Source organism: Dipodomys spectabilis, unplaced genomic scaffold (genome assembly GCF_019054845.1).
Source record: "Dipodomys spectabilis isolate Male_0828 unplaced genomic scaffold, ASM1905484v1 ptg000094l, whole genome shotgun sequence".
Classification (NCBI taxonomy): domain Eukaryota; kingdom Metazoa; phylum Chordata; class Mammalia; order Rodentia; family Heteromyidae; genus Dipodomys; species Dipodomys spectabilis.
The window spans coordinates 8734862-8751057 of NW_024870771.1; the positions used below are offsets into that span (position 1 = coordinate 8734862).

Here is a 16196-nt window from a genome sequence, read left to right on the forward strand (position 1 = left end):
TGTGCTTACCTCTTTAGTAATTGTTATTATAATAATGACTGTGGGTTTTTTTGTTATGTTCCTTGCATAAGTGATCTTGTTCAAATATTGAATGAAACTCTCCTCAACAAACAACTATTTCCTTTTTATGGGATTCTTTGGCAGGTGTTTGTTTTCAAACACTGACTAGATTTGAAGCAAAAATGTAAAGTAAAATAAAAGGCTCTAGAATCTTTACTGTCAAAATGATTGTTTAACATAAGTACCACCATGTTCAGTGTTGCTGTCATTTTTTAAGAACCTTTCTTCATTAAGCCACATTTTGGGATAAGAATAGTTCTTCTAGACACTGGAGGAAAGGCTGTAGTGGAAATGTGGCCGCTCAGTAAGAATTGTTTTTCTGAGCAAGAGAGAACAGCTTACCCTAAACATTCTTATCTAAAGGTAAGAAATGTACATATCACCCTATTTGGAAGAAATAGTTGTATTGTCGAAGTTCGTAGAGTTCATAAGCTTTATAGACCATGATAATGGCAATTCACTTTGTAAAGGTCAAAATGTGTTTGTGACATTAGCTAAATCACTATCCCACAATATTGTGAAGTTTATGTAATCACTTAATCTCAGTAAAGAAATTTAAAAAAAAAAGAATTGTTTCTCTGACAAACTCCTCCTTTGGTCAGACTTCTGGGTACTCCTTCATTTTGCCTCAATTAAGAAACTGTTAAAAGTTTAAAATCCTGTGACTGTGAAGCAACCAATTGCAGCAAATGAGACTATAATTTTGAATCTACCACTTGGGGGAAGGGAGAGTACTTTGTTATGGATAAAACTTGAGTATTCTGCCCACCCAAAGTTATGACTTACTTGATTTTCTATCAGTTGCATGCTCTTCACAGAAGGAGATCTTGTTTTGTCAAATTTTTCAGCTCCCACAAATTTAGGGAGAAATGGTTAGGCATACTGCTAAGGACACTATTTTGTTTTTATATATCTAAAGGGAGAAATAGAATTTCAGGGAAAAAACTGAAAAAGTTGGGATCCTCTTCAAAGGTTTTCCTCTAGTCTATAGGCCCGAAGAAGTGTCTTTCGAACCTCCTGGGATTGTAGAACCATAGGAGCCAAAAACTCAAATTCTTGGGCTGAGAAGGTGACTCAGTGCTTGCTTTGCATGCATAAGGCCCTGGGTTCGATTCCTCAGTACCATATAAGCAGAAAAAGCTGGAAGTGGCACTGTGGCTCTAGTGGTAAAGCACTTGCATTGAGCTGAAGAGCTGAGGGACAGCGCCAAGGCCCAGAGTTCAAGCCTCACCACCACCACCACCACCACCACCAACAACAACAACAACAAAAGCAAATTCTCAAGAGAGGAAATGAGGAGAAAGAAAGAAAAAAAGAATGAAGTCGGGTGAGAAGGAAAAGTGAGGTGAGGGTGGAAAAGAAGAGGTGAAAGAGGGAATTAGTAATGGCTGGGTCAGGACATTCATCTTCTCATCCCCAGCAGATATTTTCTTCTCAGGGTAAAGGAACTAAAGCAATATAAGATAGAGATCCTCTAGGTTCCCAGAATCATAGGAGACAAGGTCAATTTCCTAAAGGGGAAAGGAGAAGAAAGGAAAATTGGAGATGAAGAGGGAGATAGAGAGGGGAAATTTTAGAGCAGGAGGAAACAGATGATTGGATAACAAGGTTGGGTATTGGAGTTTGACAGTACCTAGCAGACACCTTAATGCTTAACTCCAAGAAATGGAAACAAGAGGGTTTAAATTTTTTTTTATTTTACTGTTTGAGGTTATTTCTTTTTCCTTTCTTTATTTTCCTTTGGTTTATTTCCTGTTGTCACTGTTTTTTATTTCTGTACTCTGTCTTGTATATAAGTTTATCTAGTTTGGGGAAGGGAAGGGAATCACAGAAATGATGGGACAAAGGGGGAACCAATCCAACAGTGATACTCACTAGACACTGTTGGAAATGAACTTTATAACTTGCAGGGATCAGGAGGCATCTTGTATATATACTTCTCTAATTTGGGGAGGGGAAGGGAAAAAACAAAATGCTTAAATAAGGATACAAGTTGACCCTTGTAACAATGAGATGTACAAGACACTATGATGAAAAACGAACTTTGCAATTTAGGCGGGGGTGGGGGAGGTGGGGGGGGTGTAGTTGTGGAGGTGGGAGGGAAGGGATGGTAGGGGAAAAACAAAGGAGGAGGCAACAATCCTTGATAGGAAATGTACTCATTACCTTGCTCATGTAACTGTAACTCCTCTGTACAGTATTTTTACAATTAAAAAAACATACACAAAAAGAACTTATCCTAGAAGCTGTTTAGTAATGTCCCATCCCCAGGACCCACCCTATGTTTATTGAGCCTGTGAAGCCAGGTGTGCAGTACCCCATGATATCTAACTTAGGCTCAACTGTATATTTAAGGATGGACTAGTTTTAAAAAACACTTAATCCAGCATTACTTAAAGACAGGATGCAATCTAAGAAATAATTTTTATGTTTTTTAATTTAAATTTTATTGTAAAGATGATGTTCATAAGGATTGCAGTCACATAAGTTAGATAATGAGTCCATTTCTTTTCAGTGTTACCCCTCCCTCATTTTCTCCCACTGTCCTCCCTCAACCTGGATCTTTGTTTCAGCATTTTGTTATTTCCTTCCCCTTGCCAAATAAGAAAAATGTATACACAAGATGCAGGGCACTAGAATCAAATGCAGGGGAAACAGAGGTTAAAATGAGGGAAGAACATACAAAAGAAACAAAAGAAAATCACATAGTACATTATAAGTACATTAAAAACAGCAGCAACAAAGAAAAAACCTCGGTGTCCCTATCTTGGGGTTCATTTCACTTAGCATCATCTTATATGGTCATATGCGCATAGCTTTTTACCTTTTCTGCTTGTTTGATAAGACTATCCTAGATATATACTAGTTATTGCTAATAAGGGAAACCATGGGACCTATGTTTCTTTGGGCCTGGCTTATTTCACTTAATATAATTTTTTCCAAGTTTTCCCATTTCCTAACAAATGGGATAGTATCATTCTTTCTGATGGACATTTTATGTAGCTGGCAAAATTTCTAGTGTACTCACTTTGATTTCCCTTCCCAAATGTAGTTCCAGATAATAATTTGAATACAATCAGAACTGAAAAAAAACACACAATTTAGTTATAACAAACACCAAAGCATTGTTTGAGTAAGGAATCTTGGTAATGGGTGCAAATATTTACCAAATGCATACATATTACTTCTCACTTATAAAATCAAAGGTACAACTTAAATATCCTCATTATACTCAAGGTCAATGAGAAGTTTGCATACAAATTTATGAAATAAGATTGATCCTATATTTAGAGTATAGTACAAGTTACCAATTGAAATTCTAGTATCTTGAGAAAGACCAGGAATGTTAGGAAAAAATGGAAAAGATGATTAAAAATAAATGCTCAGGGAGCTCTATCATGAAATCTGAGTTCACTTGGAAAAAGATAACTTACCAATTGCTGGTGTGTGTGTGTGTGTGTGTGTGTGTGTGTGTGTGTGTGTGTGTGTGTATGTGTGTGTGTGTGTGTGTGTGTGTGTGTGTGTGATTACTTGCAGGTACAAATTTCAGGGGCTTTCATGACTGGACTGGCTTTGAACAATGGTTATCAGATCTCAGACTTCTGAGTAGCTAAGATTATAGATAGGATCCACTAGAGCCCAACTTTGTTCTATTTTTATTGAAAGAATTTAACAAAAACACAGGCTGTTCTCATTTTGCTAAAACAAAAGTCAATGTTTATCCTGAGGCTCAATAGAATTAACTATAAAAGAGATGGCTAGTTTTTCCCCTTAGGAAAAAACAGATTTTCTTTTTTGTCAGTTGTAGAGCATGAACTCAAGGCCTGGGTTCTGTCCTGGAGCTCTTTTGTTCAATGCTAGAACTCTACCAATTTGAGAAACAGCAGCACTTATAGTTTTTGAGTACTTAGTTGGAGATAAGAGTCTCATGGGGACTTTTCTACCTAAACTGGCTTTTAACTGCAGTCCTCAGCTATCAGCCTCCTGAGTAACTAGGATTACAGGTGTGAGCCACTGGTGCTGTCCCAGATTTGTTTTCTTTCTTTCTTTTTCCAGATTTCCTTTCTTTTATTTTTATTTTATTTATTTTTATTGTAAAGATCATGTACAGAGGGGTTACAATTACATAAGGCAAGTAATGAGTACATTTGTTTTTCAACAATGTCACCTCTTCACTCATTTTCTCCCTCCTGAATCACCTCCCCGACAAGTTGCATGGTTATTTTCAACACTGTCGAGTGAGTATCACTGCTGCATTTGCTTTCCCTTTGTCCCATTATTTCTGTGCTCCCTCTAACCCTCCACCAAACAAATAAACTTACATACAAGACAAAATGTACAGAAATAAAAAGCAGCAACAAAAGGGGGAAAAAAAACAAAAAGCAAAATAACATCAAACCTCTTTTTTCCATTTCATGGAGTTCATGTCAATAAATTTCATTTTATATGATCATATGCATGTAGCTATTGAGCCTTTGTGAACCTCTCCTAAGAATATCCTCTTTTGGTCTCACTGGGTGCATGTTTAGAGTCCTATTTATCATGTCCAAGTGTAACTTTTTGTCTTTTACCATCCATTGTCTTTACTTGTAGATTTATAGACACATTGTAATTACTACAAATGAGGGAAAGCATGCAACCTATGTTTCCTTGAATCTGGCTTACTTTACTAAATATAATTTTTCCAAGTCTTTCCATTTCCTTATGAATGGTACAATGTCATCCTTTCTGATGGAAGCATAGACTTCCATTATGCATATATATATATATATTCATCATATTTTCTTCATTTATTCATCTGCTAGGGGACATCTAGGTTGATTCCATATTTTGGCTAGAGTAAATAATACTGCAGTGAACCTGGTTGTGCTAGTAGCTTTAGTGTGGCCTAATTTGTGGTCAATTGGATAAATGTCCAGGGGTAGGATTGCTGGGTCATAGGGGAGCTCTACGTTTAGTTATTGAGGAACCTCCATACTGCTTTCCAGAAAGGTTGAACAAGTTAACATGCCACATGCCCACAAGCATCGGTTACTGTTAGTTCTCTTGATAATGGCCATTCTAACTGGAGTAAGGTAGAATCTCAATGTTGTTTTTATTTTCATTTCTTTTATGGCCAGAGATGTTGAACCTCTCCTGTGTCTATTGACCTTTCTTGTTTCTTCTTCTGAGAAGTCTCTAAGTCTTTAGCCCCTTTACATATTGTGTTGCTGTTTCCTTGAGGATTTTTTTCTGGGAGTTTAATTTTTTGAGCTCTAAGTGTATTTTAGATATGAGGCCCTTATCTGATGCATAGCTAGTAAAGATCTTGTCTCATTCTGTGGGCTTTCTATTTATGTTGCTAACTACGTCCTTTGCCATGCAGAAACTCTCCCATTTGGTGAAATCCCACTTATCTAGTCTTTGATTTGCTGTGATTCTGGATCTTCACATAGGAAGTATTTTCTCATGCCTAGTGTTTCCCCATCCCTTCTTGTAATATTTTCACGATATCTGGCCTTACATTGAGGTCATTAATCCATTTGGAATTGATTCTGGATCAGTGTGATATATAGAGATCTAATTTCAGTATTCTGTATATGTATAGCCAATTCTGCCAGCACCATTTGTTTTGGCTCCCTTATCAAATTTTAGCTGCCAATATATCTGTGGGTTCCTTTCTGGGTCTCTTATTCTATTCCATTGCTCCTCAGGCTATTCTTGTGCCAGTACCTAGCTGTGTAATAGAGTTTGAAGGTTGGTATTGATATTCCTCCAACACTGTTCTTCGTGCAAAGGATTTTTTTGCTCTTTGGGACTTTTTCTTACCCCATATGAATTTTTGGATTGCTGTCTCTATATCACTGTTATTGGAATTTTGATAGGTAATCCACTGAATTTGTAGATAACTTTGGGAAATATTGCCATGTTCACCATGTAATACTTCCAATCCAGGAGCAAGGAAGGTTTTTTCCATTTGCTTACAGATTTGTTATCTTATGGAAGAAAAAAGATTACCTCATTTGTGAAGACTAGGAAAACCTAACAAGAAAAAAGTGAGAGAAGGGATGAATAAGGCAGAGGAGAGAAAAGAAATAAGAACAGGACTAATGGATATAATGGAAGTATATTGTGTCTCCATGTATAAAAATGTTACAAGCAAACTTTTATACAGTCTAATTACAGTGTTAATAAAATATATAGAAATTGGGCTGGGAAGGTGGCTCAGTGGTAGAATGCTTGCCTTGCATGCATGAGGCCCTGGGTTCGATTCCTCAGCACCACATAAGCAGAAAAAGCCAGAAGTGGTGCTGTGTCTCAAGAGGTAGAGAGCTAGTCTTGAGCTGAAGTGCTGAGGGACAGTGCCCAGGCCCAGAGTATATATATGTGTGTGTGTATGTGTGTGTATATGTATATGTGTGTGTATATGTATATGTGTGTATGTATATATGTATTTGTGTGTGTGTGTGTGTGTGTGTGTATGGACAATTTTCAAACTTCCAGGTGCATTGTGGATAAGCAAATCATCTACCTGTGCAAATGCTTTGATCCTGCATTGTTTTAAATTGGAATCCAGCATTCATGATTTCATATTCTAAGAAACTTCACAGAATAAGCAACCAGAATGTTTTATAATGTTCCAATAAGATGATTTCAGTTAAAAGTAAATTGAACATAATATTTAATTCTATATTTATTCTAACTTGATATTTAATAACAAACAGAAGTTAAAGTACAAATACAGCAATTCAGTACAGTAATGTATTTCAGCTTAAAAGGTCTCTCTGAGATACAGAATTTCCAGAACATAGTCACACTTTTACATGATGAGTGGCAATTTGTGGCCAGTACTATAAAAAGCCCTGACAGGAAAATGGAAGGAGCTTGTGGGGTACCTCCAGATTAAGGAACTCTTTGCAACGTTCAAAAAACTCACACTTCCATTTTCAAGGTCAAGAAATATACCAATCTTGCCCAGAGGCTTCTCTATGTAGTGACGCAGCATGGGAGACGTGGTAAAGATACTGTAACCAATGTCATCCTTCACACATAAAAGGAGAAATACATCCTCGGGATCAATTATTACGGGTTCATTCATTGTCTTACAATTCTTATAGATCCCCACTGCCCAGTCCAAAGAATCATCTACACTGAGCTCCCAGTAATGCTTCCCGGAGCAGAAGATTTGGGCTCCTGAAACAGCAAAATAGTTGATTCCATCAAAATTCAAAAATGAAACTGCACAGGTAGGTCCAAACATTTGTACATGGTCAAACATCATATTTATATTCTGTGTTTCATGACCGAAGAAAAACTTCCCTGTGGAATAAAAAGAATATTCAAAGTCAATTTTGGAATTTATACAGCATGAGAAAAACTACCTTTCTGGTACAGCTCTGATTAGAAAATTCATATTCAAAGACTATCATCACATCTGTGGAACAACGTACCTACCAAAGGGGGAACCTTCCTAACAATTCCAAGATTTAAAGCGTCTCATGACAACTGAAAATCTGAAGACTTCTGCTGTGCTTACAGTTCCAAAACAATATATCCCACTTCCGTTGTCATTCGACAAGGGAAAAGAAGACATAAATTAAGACTACATAAATGAGATTACATTATCAGGGACATAATGATTTTGGGGGGGGGGAGACTTACTTAAGAGGATCACCTGTTCTAAGATAACCTGCATGACTTATGGAGAACTTATCTCAAAAAAGAGAAAGAAAAAGGGAAAAGTAAATGTGACTAGGCATGGATGGAGCTGGTTTAGTGTGATGCCAAGGAGCCCACAGGAAGCTCATTCCCCCTCCTGTGCTGGTGTCTTTCCCAACCATTGCAAAGAGAATCCAGACAAACTTTCTATCACTGAATCTGAGCCTTCTGCTTTCTATAATGCTGAGCTGATAGTGAATTGTTCTGTTTCGTGAGAGAATTAGAATCTGCGGATCCCACCAACTTTCTTTATCATATCAACCTTGAGGTTTCAGATGACTTCAGATAAGGCTGCTTCCTAGCATCACAGTGGAACCAAACCAGGAATCGGACCTTCCAGCATTGTTCTGTAGTCTTTCTTTCCATTCTCCCTCCCTTAGTGCCACATACTTATCAAGATGGTATTCACTGCACCACTTGTATTGTTTGGATTCATGAGTGTGTGTGTGTGTGTGTGTGTGTGTAGTTTATTGAGAAATAATTTCTCCTATAGACCTAATCTGTGTGATTTTCAAATATCTATCAATTATTAGTTTCATTTATACTTATACGAAATAAAAGAAAAATAAAGCATTTACATGATTCAAATACAGGACAGTAGTACTGAAAGATTTTTGGAAAACTTACACTAATGTTTTAGCTTTTACAAAATTTTAGCGTACCTGTATGAGTAGCTTTTAAAAGTAAGTAAATTTTGGGGCTGGGAAGTTGGCTCAGTGGTAGAGCGCTTGCCTTGCATGCCTGAGGCCCTGGGTTTGATTCCTCAGCACTACATAAGCAAAAAGAAAAAAGCCGGAAGTGGCACTGTGACTCAAGTGGTAGAGCGCTAGCCTTGAGCTGAAGAACTGAGGGACAGCGCCCAGGCCCAGAGTTCAGGCCCCATGACCAGACACCCCCCCCCCCAAAAAAGTAAGTAAATTTCTGAAATGTTTTAGCAATACTACAAAGAGATGATTTTATTTGAAGTTGAACTAAGAACAAAGAAAAACCCTTAGTTTTTAAATCTCTCTATACCTTTTTAAGTGGACATTTAAAAATCACATCTGTATGTGGTAAATCACAATTCACTGGTATGCTCTGGTAGTAAAGCACATAATTAATATGCTCAAAGCCATTGGTTTCAATTCAAAGAAATATATTTTTAATGCAAGAAAAAAAAACTTTCATCTTAAGATGAAATAGAAGCAAGAAATGAGAAACTTTACCCCAAATGATGGAAGTCCTACTGAAATGATTTAAGGTGATAAAATCTCATAAAATAATCTATAACACATAAAATATCTATTGACTTAGATATTACTTAATTCCAATGTAAAAAGTAAGAAAACAAACATAAAGTAAAACATCTTTTTATCAAAACTTTTATGTGTTTTTCTAATAAAAGCTAAAAATAACTTTTTAAAGTTTTCTTTTCAATCTGTTGTCGAAAGTAACAGAAACACTGAAAGGGATTTACCTAAACTATTTAGACCAGAAAAAAGATCCAAACAAAGCATCCCTTATGGAAATAATTTATGTACTAAACTGATACCCTTTAATTGGTGCTAACTGCATCTAAAAAATAAAAGGCTTTGGTTTAGTGTTAAGAGTGTCTGCCTAACTGGTCTGAAGTCCCAAGATAAAGTCCACCAACACACACATACAAACAAAAACAAAAATGTTTGACTTTGATTTCTGAGTTGAAAAACAGGCATAGGTTCTCTATTACTGCCTGTTTTATACGATTATATTTAAGTGCTTGTATCCACTAATAAGACTTTGAAAAACCAGCATTGTATGTGATATATCTAATGCTCAATGAGTCTGATTTTTAACTTTCTATTTTGTCATTATTTAAGTAGTTTGTGACAGGGCTAATTCATGTTTGCTATTATACCAATTTTCATTTATTTTCTCTATTAAGAGAGACTATACTAAATATGGTTGTAATTGGCTAGTTAGAAACTATGTATGTAAGAGGTTACAAAGAGGCAAATCTTAATAACAGAAGACTTCTCAAAGTGGACAGTACAGAAGTTCCTCCAACCTAGTGACACTCACGTCCATACTGGCTTAGACTGTCTATCAGTCCAGGGATGGGATGAGCACTGAGTTCTGGCTTCATAGTCTTTGGCATAAAGACTAGCATGGATTCACACCTGCAAGTGACAAAAATAAACTCACTGTTTTAGTTTGGAGTCTAAAGCAATCCTGTAGAATTTTCAATCTCTGAAAATTATCAAAAGTACTTGCATATCATAGCTGAAATCCAAAAATCTTAAAATAATACTGTTCTATTCTTACAAAAATCTTACTGTCTTTCACAACATTATCAATCCTATCACATGGGTAAAAACTATTGCATATAAATAAATATATTATTTATGACTTGAAATCTAACACTATAAATAGCTGTCTGTTAAAATGTATGCATGAATTCAACAGTTAAATTATCCTTCACACAAAGCTACTGAAATAATTTTACAAAAGAAAGTAATGAGAAGTCATATTCATTGGACTAAAACAGACACATGTTTTAATAATGATTTGTCCTTTTTCATAACCCTCATGGCTCCTACTTTGCACAGAAAGTTATACTTACCTTGCCAGTATGTATTTGAAATCTTGTAAAAGTTGCACTTACCTTGCCAGTATATATTTAACATTCTGTAAAGAAAGAACAAATGTTTAGGTTTCATTTGTGTTAGATGCTCTACCTTCCCAGTCTTTGTTTGAAAAATTCAGAAAACACTATAATCACCAACCCCCTGCTCAGCCTATTTTCTAGTTTATGTATTGCATGAATTTAAAATTGAATTTTTGCTAACTTTAGAACCTTTTGGTGAAAGATAAGGAAAGAAACTATATTGCTTCAAAACACTAGTAGTTTTCCTAGAGGGTCTTTTCTGGGCTTCTCCACAACAGGGAAGAGGCTACAGGAGCAACTCAAATGAATGATAGTCTGAGTTTAACATGAAATGTCTATGAAAAGTTACTGTTTGATTTTGAGTTTAGCATGGGCAATGCATAAATGTATTAGAGAATATTCTGAGAAATCTTTCACAGTTTCATATATCTTGCTAGTTTAGTGGGGATCTGAGTTTTTATCTTAATAATAAACAAGATATCACTGAAAATGCAAGAAATGTGGAAAATTACTTTTAGAGTCTGTTAGGATGGCACTTCAGATAGTTAAGAAATTGATAAATTGTTACCTGAAGGAGTTCAACATCTGGCTTTTGGTATGTTTTCACCAGCTCCTGATATAATTTTCTTAGATCTTTCTTCTTCTGAAGCATTTGGGTTTCCCTTTTCTTAAGTTGCTGTAAAACCACAGTTTCTTCATTTGTAAGTATCTCTGAATATTGTTTTCTCTCCTCTTGAAAATTTGGATGCAGCATCTCATAAATATCGCTGGTAATTACTCTGTGCATAGTCACATATGACTGCAGAAACAAAAAAATCCTACATTACATACTCTGCTCACTTTCATCTTTCCACATCAATCTCATCTTTCATTTTGACTTATTTCTTCTACCAATGTGCGTCATACACAGATTAGGTCTTTCCAGTCTTCGAGGACCATAAATTCATCCCTTTCTTTATTTCTTACTTTTGTTAAGTGAGCCAAGATGAGCCAAACCTGTGCTTATTCAAACACCTTCCATCTACTCTTCCAGAAACACCTGGTGAAAAGTTTTCATAAATGTGTTCTTTACATATACTTTTCAGTCAGAAAGAACACCTGAAAGTCATTAAAACTTATCCTTTATAAATAATTATACACGACTCAAATAAAATAAAATTTAAATAAATAAATAAATAATTATACACGAAAAAGGAAATCAAAACAGAACCTAGAAAGTGGCAAAACTTCCCATGCTCCTGGATTGGAAGAATCAACATCATGAAAATGGCAATACTTCCCAAGGCTATCTACAAATTCAATTCGATATCTATCAATATTCCAACCTCATTCTTCAAGGAAATAGAAGAGGCAATCCAAAAATTCATCCATATGAATAATAGACAATAAAAGACCCCAAATAGCAAAAAACGATCCTTAGCAGAAAGAACAGTGCTGGTGGAATATCAATACCAAACTTCAAACTCTACTACAAAGCCATAGTAATCAAAATAGCTTGGTACTGGCACAAGAACAGACCTCAGGACCAATGGAATAGAATTGAAAACCCAGAAATGAGCCCACAGACCTATAGCCATCTAATCTTCGATAAGGGAGCTAAAAAAATAGAATGGAAGAAAGGCAGCCTCTTCAGTAAATGGTGCTGGCAAAATTGGTTAACTACTTGTAGAAAACTAAAGCTAGATCCTTATATATCACCCTGCACCAGAATCAACTCCAAATGGATCAAAGACCTCAGAATCAAAGCAGACACTCTGAAAACATTACAGGATGGAATAGGAGAAACCCTTGACACAGGCTGAAATTTTCTTAATAGAGACTCAGAAACACAACAAATCAAAGAAAGGTTGGACAAATGGGATTGCATGAAATTGCAGAGTTTCTGCACAGCAAAAGACATAGCTAGCAAGATCAATAGAAAGCCCATGGATTAGGAGAGGATCTTCACTAGCCATACAATGGACAAGGGTCTCATATCTAAAATATACCTGGAACTCAAAAAATTAAATCCCCCAACAACAAATCCTCAAAGAAACTGCCTGATAAATAAGTGGGCTAAAGGCTTAAAGAGAAACTTCTCTGGAGCGGAAATAAGAATGGCCAATAGACACATGAAGAAATGCTCAACATCCCTAGTCATAAAAGAAATGCAAATCAAAACAACATTGAGATTCCACCTCACCCCAGTTAGAATGGCTATAATCAAGAACTCTAATAACAACAGATGCTGGAGGGGATGTGGACAGAAGGGAACCTTACTTCATTGTTGGTGGGAGTGTAAACTTGTTCAACCACTTTGGAAAGTAGTATGGAGGTTCCTCAAAAGACTCCACCTAGAGCTCCCCTATGACCCAGCAATTCCACTTTTGGGCATTTACCCAAATGATCACAAACAAGACCATACTAAAGCTACCAGCACAATTATGTTTATTGCAGCATTATTTACCATAGCTAAGATATGGAACCAACCCAGATGCCCAGTAGATGAATGGATAAAGAAAATGACAATGGAATTCTATGCCTCCATCAGAAAGAATGACATTGCCTCTTAGTTAGGAAATGGAAAGACTTGGAAAAAATTATATTAAGTGAAGTAAGCCAGGCCCAAAGAAACATAGGTCCCATGGTTTCCCTTATTTGCAATAACTAGTATATATCTGAGACAAGCAGAAGAGGTCAGATAAGTTGATGTTAGGTGAAATGAACCCCAAGGTAAGTATTCAAATGTTTTTTTTCTTTCTTGGGATTGTTTCTAACATATTTATAAGATGATTTCTTTGTTGCTTTGTATGCCCCTCCCCCACGGTATAACTTCTGCTTTCACTTTATTTGATGTTGGTATAATTTGTGGAGGGGAAGGGAAAAAACAAATTGTTTAAATAGGGATACAGGTGGACCCATTGCAACAATGAGATGTACAAGTCGTTATGTCGAAAAACGAACTTTACAACTTTGGGGGGTGGGGGCGGTAATGAGGGGTTGGAGAGATGGGAAGGAATAAGAAGGGGAAACAAAGGAGGAGACAACGATGCTTGATAAGAAATGTACTCATTATCTTGCCCATGTAATTGTAACTCCTCTGTATGATATTTTCACAATAAAAATAATAATAATAAAAAATAATTGTACACAATCTTCAGAAACCCATGTTCATAAGTAGATGTTTGACAACTATTCTCTCTGATACACAACTCAACCACTATCTGAGCAGCACTACTACATCAATCTTTATGAGTGGAAGTTAGCAATAAAGATCTCACTAAAGTTCCTTCCAGCACCATGTCATCGTAAGAGATGGATGGATATATGTCTGTCCCTTTTTTTCTTCAGACTGATTCTGAAGGACATATACTTACAACCCATTCATCGATTATTCTCTCCTCTTCATTTATAATTCTCTGGATTTCTTGTATCCTTTCCCACACAGATCTCATTTCCTTTAAAATCTTTTCCTGTAAGAGTAAACACTAAATTTAGTAGCAAGAACATGGGTTCAGATTTATGATAGAAAATTGTTCTTTAATAAAATGAGAAATTCCTAGATTTAGAAAAAATACATAGACTGCTTGCATTTATTTCCTAAGAATTACCAATTTTACCAAATTTTGCATATGGAACCATAAAATGTAATCAACCCTTTTTGCTTTTGCAAAGAAACTGAAAAACATGAATAATTTTTAGGTAATGTCAAAATGGGCCTCAGAATTAGAGTTTAGGGATATTTCATTCCTGGTAATACCATCATACTTCTTAGTTAACTTGTGTGTATCCTTTATAGGTGCCTTTTGATCTGGCAGTACTGGAAACCAAAAATCTGACCTGAGCGCTTCAGGCCACTAAATGCATCTTAACATAATGAACATCACTCATAGGCATCTGAATGTCATGAGCTCTAAGAATACGATAAGGATGCCTGCACATCCATGTTCATTGCTGCACTAGTCAAAATAACCAAAATATGGAAACAGCCCAAATGCCCCACAATACATGAGTGGATCAAAAAAAAGTATTACCTATACATGGGATTTTACATAGCCATTAGAAAGAATAAAATGATGTTTTTTGCAGGGAAATTGATGGAACTAGAACAAATCATGTGAAGTGAGCTAAGCCAAGCTCAAAGAGACAGACAGTACATGTTTTCTCTGATATGTGGAAATTAGATCTAAAAAGTACTGGTATATGATAAATAATGCAGGATTCTAGATGCTTACACACTATGAGACCAAAAGAGGATACTTTTAGGAGACAAACACAAAGGTGCAATGCGTAAATGCCTCTTGATATTTATATAAAATAATATACATACTGAAATGAACTCCAAGAGACTTTTTTTTCTATCTTTTTTTTTAGTTTTTAGTTTTTGATGACTCTGTCTTCTTTATATTATGTGTACAGTCAGGAGGGTTGGAGGGAGGGTACAGAACTTGAGAGAAAAAGTGCATCAGTGGAGTGAACTGGACATTGATGAAAGTGAGCTATATAACTCATGAGTGGAGATGGAAGGGAGGGACTGGGAGAGAATGAGGGAATAGAAGACACTGTGTGAAAGGAAATGTACTCATTGCCTCACTCATGTAATTGTAATCCCTCTGCACATCACCTCTATAATAACAATAAAGTAAATTAAATGTATATATATATATATGTATATATATATTGAACACCAACTTCACAATTCTGTCAATAGTATTCAAATTCCACAAAGGCAGGATATTGCCAATTTTATTCATAAACTTATTACCAAATCATTGAACTTGGTCTTTTTTTTGGGGGGTCCTGTTGTGGGGCCTGAACTCTGGACCTGGGCGCTGTCCCTCAGCTCTTCAGCTGAAGATTAGCACTCTACCACTTGAGCCACAGTGCCACTTCCGGCGTTTTTCTTTTTGCTTATGTGGTGCTGAGGAATCGAGCCCATGGCCTCATGCATGCAAGGCAAGCACTCTACCACTGAGCCACATTCCCAGCCCCTGAACTTGGTCTTAATCAGTATCATTTCTATATGACCTCTGATCCCCTGATCTTTTACCCCCAGCTTTTGTGAGATCTCAGAGCTTTCACTTACCCGATGCTCCTCAGCAGCCCCTTCCATGGGACAATGCCTGTTGGTCTGGTGCTTCTGAGAGGGGGAGCAGAGCATGTTCTTGTCCACTCTACAGAGCATCCTCTTTATCTTCTTGTTTGTCTTAAATGAGTGTTCCTCTGAGCTCAGGAATTGTCTGAAGCTGGCTTTTCTAGCAATGGATACCAGACGCTTGAGGAGGATGTTAGTGCTGAAGTCTCTTTGCTGGGAGGGTACTCTGCAGACAGGGCATCTGGCTGGAGTCTGAGTTTCTTCCCAGGAAAGGCAGAGACATGGCCGACAGAAACTGTGGCCACAGTCTATGGTAACTGGGTCTATGAGAGCGTTCACGCAGATGACACATGTCAGTTCTTCCTGAACTGCTTGGGCAATGTTGGAATCCATCTTTCCAGATAGTGAAAATTAGAATTTTTTCTTCAGCCAGGCACCAATAGCTCACGCCTGTAATTCTGGATATTCAGGAGGCTGAGATCTGAAGAATGTGGTTCAAAGCCAGCCTAGGCAGGAAAGTCCAGGATCTCCAATTAACCACAAGAAACAGGAAATAGTGCTGTAGCTCAAAGTAGTAGTGCTAGCCTTGAGTGAAAAAGCTCAGGAACAACACCCAGGCCTTGAGTTCAAGCCCCAGGAATAATAAGATTGTCTCTTCTGTGAAGAAACAAACACAAAATGTACACAAGTTGCTGCTCAGTTGTAATCTTCTGTCTAAAGCAGTGTAGGCAACTTGTT

General features: G+C 36.7%; 1 protein-coding gene across 1 annotated transcript; it reads right to left on the reverse strand.

Moving 5' to 3' along the window:
• Window positions 1–1508: 1508 nt before the first annotated feature.
• LOC122112357 (tripartite motif-containing protein 43-like) lies at window positions 1509–15851 on the reverse strand. Its single transcript, XM_042685131.1, has 7 exons — window positions 15450–15851; window positions 13741–13836; window positions 10953–11183; window positions 10382–10404; window positions 9799–9896; window positions 6977–7359; window positions 1509–1571 (listed from the first exon to the last, which is right to left on the reverse strand). Exons 1-7 carry the CDS (start codon window positions 15849–15851, stop codon window positions 1509–1511), a joined length of 1296 nt encoding a protein of 431 aa, XP_042541065.1.
• Window positions 15852–16196: the final 345 nt, after the last annotated feature.